The sequence below is a fragment of the Canis lupus genome, chromosome 10 (assembly GCF_048164855.1).
Source record: "Canis lupus baileyi chromosome 10, mCanLup2.hap1, whole genome shotgun sequence".
NCBI classification, from domain to species: domain Eukaryota; kingdom Metazoa; phylum Chordata; class Mammalia; order Carnivora; family Canidae; genus Canis; species Canis lupus.
Window position 1 is genome coordinate 15578712 of NC_132847.1, and position 13591 is coordinate 15592302.

General features: G+C 45.1%; 1 protein-coding gene and 1 long non-coding RNA gene across 6 annotated transcripts in view; one reads left to right on the forward strand and one right to left on the reverse strand.

The window, feature by feature from the left end:
• The window catches only part of ZNF608 (zinc finger protein 608), a 111040-nt gene extending 104010 nt beyond the window's left edge, over positions 1-7030 (reverse strand). Inside the window, exons 1-2 of one of the 5 annotated variants that reach the window (XM_072840801.1) lie at positions 6728-7030; positions 2155-3260 (exon numbers count right to left, since the gene is read on the reverse strand). In XM_072840801.1, coding sequence (XP_072696902.1) covers positions 2155-3066 — 912 coding nt within the window. In that variant the 5' untranslated portion in view covers positions 3067-3260; positions 6728-7030. Of the gene's footprint in view, positions 1-2154; positions 3261-4282; positions 4905-6727 lie in introns of those variants that run through there. The other 4 variants (XM_072840804.1, XM_072840800.1, XM_072840805.1 and 1 more) reach the window with 4 other exon arrangements.
• LOC140641251 (uncharacterized) lies at positions 3917-8590 on the forward strand. Its single transcript, XR_012037796.1, has 2 exons — positions 3917-4719; positions 8346-8590. It is a non-coding gene; the product is annotated as an uncharacterized lncRNA (long non-coding RNA).
• Positions 8591-13591: the final 5001 nt, after the last annotated feature.

Sequence of the window (13591 nt, forward strand, 5' to 3'; positions counted from 1 at the left end):
CCTCCACCCCCTCCACTCCACCCCTCTCCACCCCACCTACCCCCACCAACCTGACTTGTTTGCTCTTCATTTACGTAATTCATATTATCACATTTATACCGCTCTGACTGAAGAGGAGTTGCATGTATATGAATAATTTAATTCTTCATTCTTTATCCAGTTTCCTCTGTGACTGGAAAGTGAAAAGAACACACACACACACACACACACACACACACACAACGGAGAACCGACACCATGCTCTAATCTCAGTTGCCATGACAGCAGCCTTTGAGATACTGAAATGTTCCGATTGCCAGCTAAACAAAATTGTTGAATGTGAACATTTGGCTGGAAGATTAAAAGGCTAAGGGGAATGCAAAAGGGCAGTACCTCCCACATTCCAGGCCGCAGTGAATCCAATCAAATGGCTCTGACTCCTTAACCACAGCCATTGTGAGCACTGGATTAGGGCAATTCATCTAGATAGTTAGAGCAGATTAGAAGTGCAATTTGAAGACTATTGGCAACAAAAGTAAATGCCCTACTGTACTAAGTAATAAGAAGATTTCAGGACGCCTTTTGGCAGAAATTATGTGCAGCGACACAAGGCAACGTAAGACTCGAAACCTGGGATTTTTGAAAATGCAGTTACGTTCGACGGTGTCAAAAGCTGTTGGACCAAAGGCATACGAATAAAAGAAGCATTCGGACGCTTCTTGGTGATTTTTGGCATCACCTGCACTTTAACGTACCTTCCACCAACTTCCAAAATCATACAATCAGAACTTTCTTCCTGCGCTCTGATTTCAATCTCAAATACAAGAAAACAAAAACAGGAAAGTCTGGAGGGAGAGCGGTGAATAACCGTACTCGGAAATAATCATCCAAAGACATCTGCCATTTCTGATCAAGTTAGAAGTCGGAAAAAAAGCACATTACTTAATAAGCGTACTCCCAAACAACCATGCCAGAAACCACAAAATAGGAATTATAGGAATTCTGCTTCTGCGAAGCACAACCTGCGGAATTCATCTGAAGGTTGACTTGATAAAAACATTACTCAGACCCCCAGCTCCCTCCCAACCTGCCCGGTGGACAGAGCAACCTTCGGTCCCAGGGCACCGCTCAACAACGCATGACCATCACCAGACCAGGGGGTCAGTCCCAGGCCTCCCACACCAGCCACCGCAGCCCCTGGGGGCAGTTTCTCAAAGGCAGTCTCTAACTAGACTTGAAGACAATGACGGAGATGGGAGGGACGCTCCGCGGTGCTTTAAACCGGCGATCCCCCGTTACTCAGGTGCGACACAAAATCCTCGTCCCCTCTAAGCCGTTTCCACGTTTCAGGGACAGCAATCCGCCAGGTCTGTTTCACTTCTCTTACCGACCTGTCCACTCCCTAGGCAAGCTAGCAATCCAAGCGAGAACACGCTTCACTCTCCAGCTGAGAACCGTGCGAGGGGACCAGGGGAGAGCCCTAGGCGCCACCAAAACCATTGCAGTCTTGCTACGCGGTTAAGAAACCAACGACCCCAGGACACCAAGGCTGGGGGGCTAATTCAGGACCAATAAGAGGAGCCCATCCAAGGATGATACCCTTTGACAGAACGATCTTGGAGAAAACAGGTCGAGGGAAGAGTGTAAATGAGAATCCTCGGCATACCTCTCCAGGGAGGGGCCGTGAACCCTGCACCTAAGGACACATTACCAGAAATACCAGGGCGGGCATATTAAAACAGAAGACACCTCTCCTTAGGCGAGAAACCGGGACATGAGTCAAGCGGGTACATGAGCAGGTCTTCTATTAAAAGCACACCACAACCGGCTGGCTGGCCAGGAGCCCCGCTGCAGGGCAAAAGGCACTTGGGAACACCCGGGCCCTCCCACCTGGGGACCCAAACACTTGGCAGCGCCCGCAGCCGCAGCGCGAGCTAAAAGCGGTGCACCCAAGTCAGCTCCCCCACTGCAAGTTTTCATGGAAAGGATGCACACAACAGAAACCTCACAAAGAACCCGAGAGCACGAGTGAGAGGTGTGAGGCACACAGAGGCACACACACACACACACACCCTCCCCCGGCACACACAACAGCCCCCCCCTACACACACACACACACAGAGAGACGCACACAAAGAGGAGAGTGGGAAATCTAGGAAGGCGACTTGATCCTACCTTCTCGGTTTTCAGTTTCTTGATTCGCCTGTGGCTCTCCTCCTCCTCCTCTTCCTTCTTTACCAACACAGAGTTTCCCATGAGCCCTGAATCCGGGGCACTTTTGCTAACTTCCCCAGCAGCCGCGCCGCTGCCACTCCCAGCGCCCCCGCAGTGGAAGGGGCTCGCGCCACCTCCATTGCTCTTGGCCCCAAAGGCATAGAGGTGACCCCCCGAAGGGGCCTGGCCGCCACTGCCATTCTGGTGGCCCTGGAGCAGGTCGTGCTTGTCCTTCCTGGATTTCCCCGCATCCTTATCCCGCTTGGCGCCTCGGCTGCTCTGGCTTTTACCTGGCTTCTCCTCTTTGCTTTTCCCGCAGGAGGCCGCTCCCGCGGTGGCAGCGGAGGTGCCGAGGCTGGTACTCGTGCCGTTCGGGTTGCCGCCGCCGCCGCCGCCGCCGCTCACACTTTGACCTAGCGCTGAATTCATGCCAGTTGCCTCTCCAGGGCGCCCTTGGACTTCCTGCCTCCTGCCAGTGCCGCTGATCTCGGGAATCCCATACAAGGCAGCAGAAGGCAGAGATTTATTAGCATCCTTAGAAGTTTTACTCCTTTTCACTTTTGATTTGCTGGTCTCTTTGTGTGAATTCCCCTGGGGAGCAGAGGGCTGAACAGAAGCAAATTTTAGGCCATCAGCTAAGGCTGCGGTAGCGCCGGCCCCACTGGAGGCCAGACCTCCACAATCCTTAGAGTTGCTGCTGCTCGTGCTGTTGGTGGAATTATTCATCTCAAATTTCTGTCTGTCCTTTTCCAAATCAGCGTCCAAATCAATTATTAAATTGCCAACCCCGATTTCCCAATCATCACCACTGTCATAAGTATCAACCGTATTTGGATCCACACCTTTTCCTGCAGTAGAAATGTTCACTGACATCCTGAAGATGAGCTCTCTAGAATAAAAATCCGATGAACTTTCCTTTGGAGATGAGGGGACATTCGTTTAGCTCCGCTGGGCTTGCTCTTAAAAAAAAAAAAAAAAAAAAAAAATCTTCTAATCTTCCTCTTCTTTTTCCTGCCCCAGGAATGTGTCCAAGGATTTTACACCCTTCAGTCCAGGTCCACCTTTTCCTGTGAAGGGGGGAAAAGTCGAATATTTCTTGTCTGGGTGTTACCAGAATAAAAAACGATTAATACTGGGGAGTCAGTAAGGGGTACAGGGAAGGATGGAGAGGAAAGTGGCTCATACATTGTCTCCACAGCCAGGTTTAAAGGGAAATAACCAAACCCAAAAAACTTACCCACGACAGTAAGCATCTTACAGTAGCTTTAAAAAAAAAAAAAAAAAAAGATTCCCTTTATCACCAACACAAGGATAAGCACTTTTTTTTTTAAAGGCATTAAGATATCTTAAAGATCTGAGTCAAGTCCAGAAAGGTTTAAAAAACACACACACACACACAGTTTAGGATTTTTTTTTTCATACATGTGATATCTCAACCTCAGAAACGCAACCTAAACACTCAGACAAGAGGGAGGAACACAGCTTTTAACATCCCCAAACGCGTCCTAGATCTCGCAATTTCAAAGACCAGACCCTGCAAGTTCTCTGAGGCTAGTTTCAGAATGATGTTCCTAAATTTTCCTTTATTTCTAATTTGATTACTTCTTTTTACAAATTGTCTGGGCAATCTGTTTTTTGTTCCCAGTAAGGAACAGGAAAAACAAATAACTACCCCCCCTCCAACAAACACATACCCTCTCTTCCCCCACAGTTGATACAATTGTATTTTTGCAATACACACACACATGTCTTCAAGAGCATTTCTCTATAGCAAAGACAGTGTTAAATAAAAGGCTGAATACCTGCCTTTTGAGGGGGAAAAATATTACATGTAAACAATCCTACCCTATTCCTAGGTCACAGACTTGCTCAATCTGTTAAATATGGTGCCACTGACTGTACGGGGAAACTGATTAAGACATGCCCTTTAAGTAGTCTGCGCCAAGGTGGCCTCAATGACCGCAAATGAGTGTGTGTTTGACAAAGATCAGTTAAAACGGTTTTTAAAGGGATCAGCCCCCTTTTAACAGTTGATTGTCGAGAAAAATAAATAAATATACATACACACACACACACAGACATTGCTTACCTTTAATCCTTTATCATTTTTTAATTAGGCCAGCAAATCAAAATGCCTTTCCCACTCCACTCGGCAAACAAGCCTGTGCCTCATTTTACTTAAACACCAAATGATCAAGAAGGAAGAAACCAAATAACACATCTCAGCCAGAATAATCACTCGATAACATTATTCCACCTCCCCACCCCCCTTTTGGCAAACGGATCAGGAGTCCTTTTCTCCTTAAAAAAATGTGTCACTGTACAGCTGGAAGATAATGTTTCACATTCACAACAGAAGGACCAAAGGTTTTTTTTCCTCTGAACAAGCATCGAGAATAATAGTTTAAAAAAAGAGAGAGAGAGAGAGAGAGAGGAGAGAGAGAGAGACAGAGAGAGCTTAGAGAAAAAAGTTTTCCCAACTTCTCATTCCGCCTTCAGTTCCAGACTTCAGAGTCACGGTGATCAGTAAGTAATGATCCCATGTAGCAAACCTACAGGCGTCCGCTAGTAACAAGACAGAATGTGCTAACATCGGGATAAATTAGTGAAAGGGAAGAAAGAATAAGAAGAAACGACTGAAAATCTGGGCTGGATTCCGCCTGTTAGTCGGGAAGTGGCATTTTTCCGCCCGTCCTGACAGATTTGATTTCTTGAACTAACTTAAGAGGAAAGGAGGGGGAGGGGGAGGAGGGGGAGGAGGAAGGGGGAGGAGGGCGGAGGGGGGAGGGGGGAGGGGAAGGAAGAAAGGGGAGGACGAGAAGCCCAGCGAGAGGAGAAAAAGAAAGGTGTGGGGGGGAGGGGAGCAGATGAATCCGTGAGCTGATAAACCGGTGGTAACAGCACTCGCTCGGGGCGGGGGGCGGGGGGACGAGGGAAATAACGGCGTTTAAAATTGGTTCGGTCTTCGAAACCCAAAGGATGTGATGTTTTCCTGTTTTATGTTGTTTTAAGAAAAAGGAACCGAGTTCCTAGTATAGTCCCCCGAGGGGGGGGGGGGGGGTAAAATCCGCTGTCGCTCAAGCCAATCAGTCATGTGGTAATTCGATAATTAGAGTCAAAAAAAAAAAGATTTTTTTTTTTTAAGGCGACCTCTTTCAGGACAGTTTTTCCCATTGATAGTCGCAGCAAACGGTGCGTCTCCCTTTTTATTTATTTTCCTCTCCTCCTCCTCCTCCCTCGCCCACCCCCCCCCCTCCTGTGTTTAGTCAGATGGCCCCGGAGCTTGGCTTAGTATTTTTAATTAGCTGGCGTTTGGAAGCTAAAAGCAGTAATGAATTGTTGATGGATTGGAAGTGGAGAGTCGCTTTGCTGGAAATGTCGGGGCCGGGAGAGGGGGATGGGCGAGTTAGCAACAACCAACCATCTAAAAGGAGCGATTTTGTTACAGTGCAAGCCTTTCACATCACGTGAGGATCAAGGGCTCAATTGGTTGTCGTGAGAACAAAAATGGTGACAAGCGTATCAAGAAAATACTGATCTGGTCTTTAAAAAAAAGCTGAAGGTCTCTCCCCTCCCCCTGCACACACTCCCCCCCCCCGCCCCCGCCGCCGCCGCCGCCGCCGCCGCCGCCTCCCCGCGCCCCCACCCCCCTGCAGTGGGCGCAGCTACAAGTTATGAATGTGAAACATTTCTCGCAGATCTAGGCTCTCGGAAGTTCGAAGGAGTGAAATGTAATGAGCACAAGAGCAAAGCAGATGTTTTAAAGAAACACCTTATAAACCTTTCCTCAACTTATCTCCAATTTGTCGGCTTTCCCGAGGGGCCGGGGATGGGGACGCCCAGAAGGCACCTCCGAGAGCTACTTGGGTTTTTAGGGACCCCCCCCCCCTCATGTCTTAAACAAAGAAAAACATTTTGCTAGCTCCCAAGCCAGGTCCCGTAATAAACACACCATTGTTACTCTATTTGTGGGTTTGTTTGGGTTGGGTGGGGCTTCCCCCCCCCCATGGTGTTTTTGCTGCTTGTTTTTTTTTAAGGAGGTGGAAAATGGTAATTATAACCATTACATGTAATGGGTGACTATTCCCTTGTTTAATATTAAATTATTGGGCACTGGGATGTGGCCAGAGACACAAATCGGCTTGTTCTGCCTTTGCCCTCTTTTTCCTGGCTCGGTTTGGAAGAGGGTCTTGCCCAGCTAGGAGAGGAGAGGGAGGGGGCGAGGTGAGCTAGGGAATGGACACTGCAGATCAGGATATGTAACTGTGTCACTTTTATTCTCCTTGGGTTACAGCCCAAAAGGTAATTTACTCTAAGTTACCCCGAGTGCCCAGTCAAGCTTAATTTGTGTGAAGAAGTTACCAATGCTTCACCCTCCACTGAATAAAATTCACCCTTCTTGGGTTTGTTGTTCTCAATGCAAAAGCCAAACCCTGTAACTAGTTCCTCATTTCAATGCATAAAACTCGCACATTCCCCTGCATGAAGTCCCCGCTAAGTGCTATATAGAGACACACCACGCAACCGTACTTACGGTCTGTATTGGATCGAGTTGACCTTTTCCTTCTAACTGCATTGAGTGTGTTTGGTTGCAGCCGCTTTATTTTGGAAATTATAATCTCTTCAACAAATTTACTATTAAAGAAGATGGACCATCAAATGTCACAGACCGTCCTGTGTATTTTTTTTTATAAAAGCAAAAATCAAAATGAAAAAAAAAAAAAAGAAGAGAAAAGAAAAGAAAAATCCCCCCGGTGCACACACACAAGCTTGTTCTGCAACATTGAAATCAGGACTGAAACACAACACACACACAGGGGGAGTGGAGCAAAAGGAGCTCTCAGCCTCTATACCTGAAAGGCACTTCTCTTTGTTCCCATTGCCCTTTCGCATCGGGCCAATCAGAGAGCAGCTTTTATGAAACTGGGCTCTCTGATTGGCTAGCTGCTTTCTCTTGGCTGCTGTAGGGGGTTGAGATACACACACGTATAAAACACACTCGGAGAGCGGGTGGGGGTGCGGTGGGGGGTGGTGGTGGAGACAAAGCGTTTTATTTTCCAACCAGATTGGGGTTGAGGAACCTCCTGCAGTCAGAAGGGGGGAAAAAAATGGTGCGCCCGTTTTCAATGACTCCATCATTCACAGAAAACACTTATTTATTAAAACAAATCTCAAACAGGCTGCGAGGAAAGGATGTCGGTAAATACAAGTTTGATTGTGTTATCTAGGGGGAAATAATGTATGTGATCGCTCGGTGGCAGAGGGAGGCCAAATGAGCCACCAGCGCGGAGCGAGGAGAAAACCGGAGGCTGGCGGTGTGGCTTCCCTTCCTTGTTGCAAGGGCTCGGCAGCGCGAACTCCCGAGACTGATTTTTCTGGACTGCAGCTTCTGGCTTTCAACCCCCCCCCCCCCCCTCACCACCACCACTTTGCCCTTCGTCCAATCCCTCCCCCCCCCTCCTTGTCTCTCTTTTTACTCGCTGATTAAATAAGAAAAATCGATCTGGGGGGAAAGGCGGTGATGGGGATACAAGTAAACCTTTTGTTTCCAGCCTTCTGGTCTACAAGCACTCGAGTGTGAACGCTGGCAACCACTGAACCACCACTACGGGAACAGTTCTTCCCTGGAATTTGTAACAAATCTTTTCCACCTGGTCCTAGGCCGCTCCAAAAAAAAAAAAAAAAAAAATTAAAAAAGAAAAAAGGTCCCAGCCAACCATATTAACACCTCGGGCCAGCCTCATTTTTTTTTACACAATCGATCTGTGGGAGATAAATATACTAGAAAGATTAACCCGTTAAACAGTCCCAGTGTGCATTTTTAAACAGAAAGACGGTCAGAGGTCCCCTTTCCCCAAATCTTTAACCCTATCTTGGGGGAAGTGGGGTGTCAAAGTCCTCTGACGGTTGCACCGCTCAGTCCACCAAGACTACAGAAATATGTTAGAGTTTATTATAGGACGAATGCCAACAACCAACTTAATGGGACTCTGAGGTCACGGGATAAGAGGGGTTATATAAAATAACAAGTTCAGTATTGTACCGTAACAGCTAATATACTTAATGTATTTTTATATATATATACTTATATATTAAGCCTTTAAAGCACTTTTATTTTTAATTTTTCACTTGTTACTTGCCATTACTTTTAGGAGCAACAGTGTGGAAATTTTAAAGTCAGAGTGTGATCTGAGTTTAATTGAAAGCATCATGATCCCAAGCATTAAAGATCCAGCACTACTGTAATTTCGGCATGACAACTGCAATGTGAGAATGTGTCTTCACTGAGTCAAATGGACATATAAAGTGGATTAGTGCTTGCCAAAGACAGTTTATGATGTAAATATTCAGTGATGACTTTGTGGGTCAATAAAAATATTTATGTCACATGTTTTAAGTAATGTCTTTTGACTCATGTTTGCGCTTTCAATATATTTAGTTCTTAAGGAAAAAAAAACTCCAATTAGTTGTTTCACTACCCACGATGAACTCAGTTTGATGCTGCAAATAGTAATAAACAGCAGTTTCCACCCTTTCCTGAGGTCTATAAACTAGAGAAATGCAGTCTAGAATAGTCCTTAGAACTCCCTAAGTAGATCTGTATTCAAATCAACACTGTACATCAACAAATAAAATGGGGCAAATTAGCCACCTGATATCCACTTACCCTCCATTTTCACTTTGATATTTGTTTTATATCGTTGAATGTACAGATGTCACAATTTTTTTACATGCCCTTGATAATAACACAGCATCATATGGGTGATTTAAAAAACAAAACAAAACAAAAAAACTTTTCTTTTTCTGTTGGAAGAGTGGTTCCTCCAACCTCAGGTCACTCTTGGGCCCCTCCAGGGTCCCCAGGGTATCTACTCCATTTCAGCTTTTGAAAGACCACGGCTACCCCATACATTATATCACCTTTTTAAAAACGATCACCGGCTCTTATAACTGGACTTCAAGAAGCGCAGAAAATAAGATCTGAAGTCGGTAAAGTTGGAAAGGGTACAAGCACCCTTCCAACACACTCCCTTGGTAAAAAAGTAAATCACACGGCCTGCAGCGTAGGTTTGAGGATAACTAAAACCAAAGCTCAGGCTTCCTATACATAATCTGATCTAACCCTACCATTAACACCTAACCCTAAAATTTAAAGACTTTTTTGTTAAGCAAGCCCACCTACCAAAGATCGAGGCTTACGCCAAACTCAGTCAATAGATTTAACCCAAACCAGTTTCCTGCCATTCCATCATCTCCAACACCCCATTGGCGCCCCACCCCCCATCGCCTGCCCTCCACATTCTTCCCCAAGATTTGAATAAGCCGGAGTTGTTATGCTGGCTTTGCGTGTGTTTGTTTTGTTTTGTTTGACAAAGGAGGCAATCAAGAGACATCAGAGGGCTATCAGCTAATTGATGAGTGAAACTAAGATAATTAACTACCAGCTTTAGAAAATCAGAGCTACTCCCCTTACAAAATTGGGAAGTTCTCGGTCTGGGAACAGAAAATTTTATCTTTGTCTCTTACAGGATCACAGGAACACGGGAGTCCCCCTACTAATATCCAGGCGCACAAACTCGATGATACTGGCACACTACTGTATAGTACGTGCACTTTGTGACTTAACAGTTTGGTGCGTGTCTCCCCGGGGATGTGGTAGACGGGAAGAGCGGGCCGGAAACAAGTCTAGAAGGAATGGTAGGGGTGGAAGCCTCCGAGAGGATAGTGTAAGAGAGGCTGTTAAAGAGGGTTATCCGTCTCCGATCACTACCAACAGCCCTGCCCCAGGACATTCTGCACTGATTGCAAGGTGATCAGAAGGTCCTGGCACAGGACTTTGCTACTTAATTTTAAGGGCAAAAGAGCTCAAAGTGGAGGAGGCCAGAGGCTTCAAGCAGTGACACAGAAAAAGACAATAGCCTGTCTTTGGTACCTCTTTCCTCTGAATTGCGGTATATTATTAGGGATCAGAAACAAATTCTTGAGCTGCGTTTATTTGGAAGGGAGTACATACCTGGTCCCAGCTCTTCTAAACCCCGGCCAACATGGACCCTTGAGACTTAACTCAGGAACGAGTGGAAAAAGTGGAAAGCAAGGATATAAAAAAATAAAACCTACCTGGAAATGGGCTTAATTTATGGGAAAAGGAACTTAATTTTTAGACATAATGAGAAACCTTGTAGCTGCCCAAGGAGATTGTGGAGAAAGATTCTTATCGGTTTGAGGTTGTTTATGAACAGACCTGCCTCAAGGCAGCGGGCAGATGATCTGCCCTGGTTTCTAGGGAATGTAGAGTTGGTGATTTGAACACCCACACAAACACTAGAAGGTCTTCACTCTTTTTACCTGTGGGTAACATCCTTACTTGCCACTCGCAAAAGATCTTTTAGAGAATACTTTCTCCGCCTTTTCGTAAATGCTTACTAAATCCAATTCAAGTTTCTGTGGAGCGTTTTTAACAACATCCATCTCTAGACAACTGTCACCAATAAGAAATGAGTTAAATTGGTTAAATATTTGACATTATTGCAATATCCAGAAATTTTGCCGGACCTAAATAAAGTGACAAGAAGCAGACGTCCATGGGAGAGGACCAGACTGGTACAGAGAAGCATTTCAGGTCCTTTCCTGGGGGCAAGGGTGGAGGTTGGGGTGGGATTTACATAGAAAAGACACTGGTGGGATCACCCTGCCCTGGAAGACCTGGGGGCCTTGTGATAACACATTTCCTGAATATGGACATCGACAACATGTTGTGTAACCACACAGCTGTGTAAACTTTTCAGGTCACTTCTATACACTGTTAGCTCACCTTCAATTTCAAATCCTGGGAGTACAACAGAGGGACTCTCTGTTAGGAGAGAGATGAATGGCTGTCTTGACAAATCTTTCTAACAGTTTTGTTAACAAACGAAATGACATAAAGCAAAATTTCCATAGCTCTGATTTAAGACCACAATGAAGTTTGATCGGAAAGAAACACAAAGTCTAAAGAAGATGCCTCCCTCTAGATGTGTATCTATGTCCCCATTCCTCTTTCTCCCAATCCTCAAACTCAAAAGAAAAAAGACAGCAAATCCTGTCCCTTGAAAGCCGTGCAGCCCTAGAGAAACTAGCAAATGTTGCAAAAACAGTGCATTCTTCTAAAGGAAAACATTTGTACACTGCTCACATTGAGAGGACTGCAATGTAGGTCAGTGTTAAGTGTCTGAAATCTTACCTCCGCTTGGCGCAGGCCCTTGCGGCGTGGTGCACGCTACTATATCTGAACGGGTGCCCAAACAAGGTCTGCGGATCAGTTAGCAAAGTAAGGCAATTTACCTCGCATGTAATGAAGCCATTTCTGGAAAAGGATTTTTCTTTTATGCCAGTGGAGACTGGGTACATAAAGAAGATCAAAACACAAGCTACAGTTTTCTAAAACTACTTATTGGAGATTGCTGTTGCTGGTTTTATTACAATATGTATTTTACAGATTTAGGTAATAGCCCTGATTTTTCAAATCGACCTCTGTTTAGACACGTTTCACTTTGGGCTGTTTCTTGTCTGCAAAATTACAGTCATTTGCACGTTATTACAGTGAGTAGGAGACAGATTGTATTTAGCGTTGGGTGGGGGAAGGGTTATTATGGGAAGTGTTCTGCTACGGTCAGCACATAATTTCAGCCTGAAGAAAATTGCTTCTGAATGGCTGGTCTGTTAGCTAGCCAAGGAATGGTCACTGGGAGAGCCTGAAAAATACTTCTGCTTAATCTGCATTATAGAATTATTCTCATTTCCAGAAAGATGGTCTGTGGAAAGAATGATGGTTACACTAAATGTAAAAACTTGTAGGTGAAATGTTGTCACCGGTCTGTTTGACTCGAAAACAACAACTCCAACCAAAGACCAAGCAGGAAAGGGCCAAAGGGGAGCAAGATACAGCCAGTGCCTTCTGCTCCCATCGTTTTCCCTTGCTTCGCTCTCTCAGCCACCCCTCCTGCCACTTTTTAAAAATCTCTACGATTTAATGACAGTGGGTCTTTAATATATGTGTAAAATTTTCTGAGAGCAATACAAAACACACTGGCAAATGCATCACCACATTTCACACATACATGACTCCAAGAAAAAAAAAAAAATGTTCCCAGTGCAGCTTCTTCTTGGAAACAGTAACACAATCCCCTTAATTGTGAACGTATTTCATGGAACTCTTGGCGCTAGAATGTAAAGATGTCTCCACACTTTACAAACTACATTCCATTTGTGCATATTTCACAGAGCTGGATGAATACAGCAGAGCAGAGATGCTTATCAGGAATAGTAACCCCCCGTCTGATTTTCATTTAAATCCGACCTTTAGGAGTCTCCTAAGGAGTCTTAATATATGTAGTTAGGGAAGAGAAAAAAAAAAAAAAATCCGGAGATTCAAGTTGAGTTTCAAGAAAAATAAAAGAGTACCATTATATTCGTCTCCTTTGGCTGCTGAGTATCACTTTTGTTGTGAACAACTGTGCCTCTTTTGTTTTCAAAACAAGCTTTCCTAAAGGATGAATCACTGCAATCGTTTGGAGACTATGCAATAAACAACAGAAAGGCAGAAAGTTGTTTCGCTACCTCCTTCAGCAGCGCTCGGCCCATCCCCGCGGCCCTGCGGAGCCTCCAGGCCCCCAGCCAATCATCATTATGGAAATGTGCTTCTCAGCCTCCTGATTGGCTGAGTCCTGGGCCAGTATGTTGGGGTTTCCACAGCTCCACGTACACTGCGTGCTGGCCTGCTCCGTGGACCCTCTTCCAAAAATATTGTAATCACTTTCTCTTTTCCCTACTTTTTTACCCCCCTGCTCTGGTCCTTTCTTTTCTTTCCTTCTGCTTCTTTTTTTTTTTTTTTTTAAGATTCTTCATATGGTCCAGGGAATCACCTTTGATTTTTTTTTTTTTCCCAAACACCTTTAAAACGTAACGAGCATACTGGAGAACTGCTAGGAATCGTATTTAAGGCCTAGGACACTTATTCTGACCATATTTTAATGTTTTCTATTTCTTTGGGTTCTTACGGCATTTCCTTAGATTCTAGAGGAATCCGGGATCCCTGGGTGGCACAGCGGTTTGGCGCCTGCCTTTGGCCCAGGGCGCGATCCTGGAGACCCGGGATCGAATCCCGCGTCGGGCTCCTGGTGCATGGAGCCTGCTTCTCCCTCTGCCTGTGTCTCTGCCTCTCTCTCTCAATCTGTGTGACTATCATAAATAAAAATTTAAAAAAATATTAAAAAAAAAAAAGATTCTAGAGGAATCCCACAAGATTTCAATGAACACGTTGTTCTGGCATATTCTTTCATTTTTATAGTCTTAGCATTATCTGTCCTGACCAGAATTGTCTCTGAGATTTGTACAATCTGAAACATTACATTAAAACATG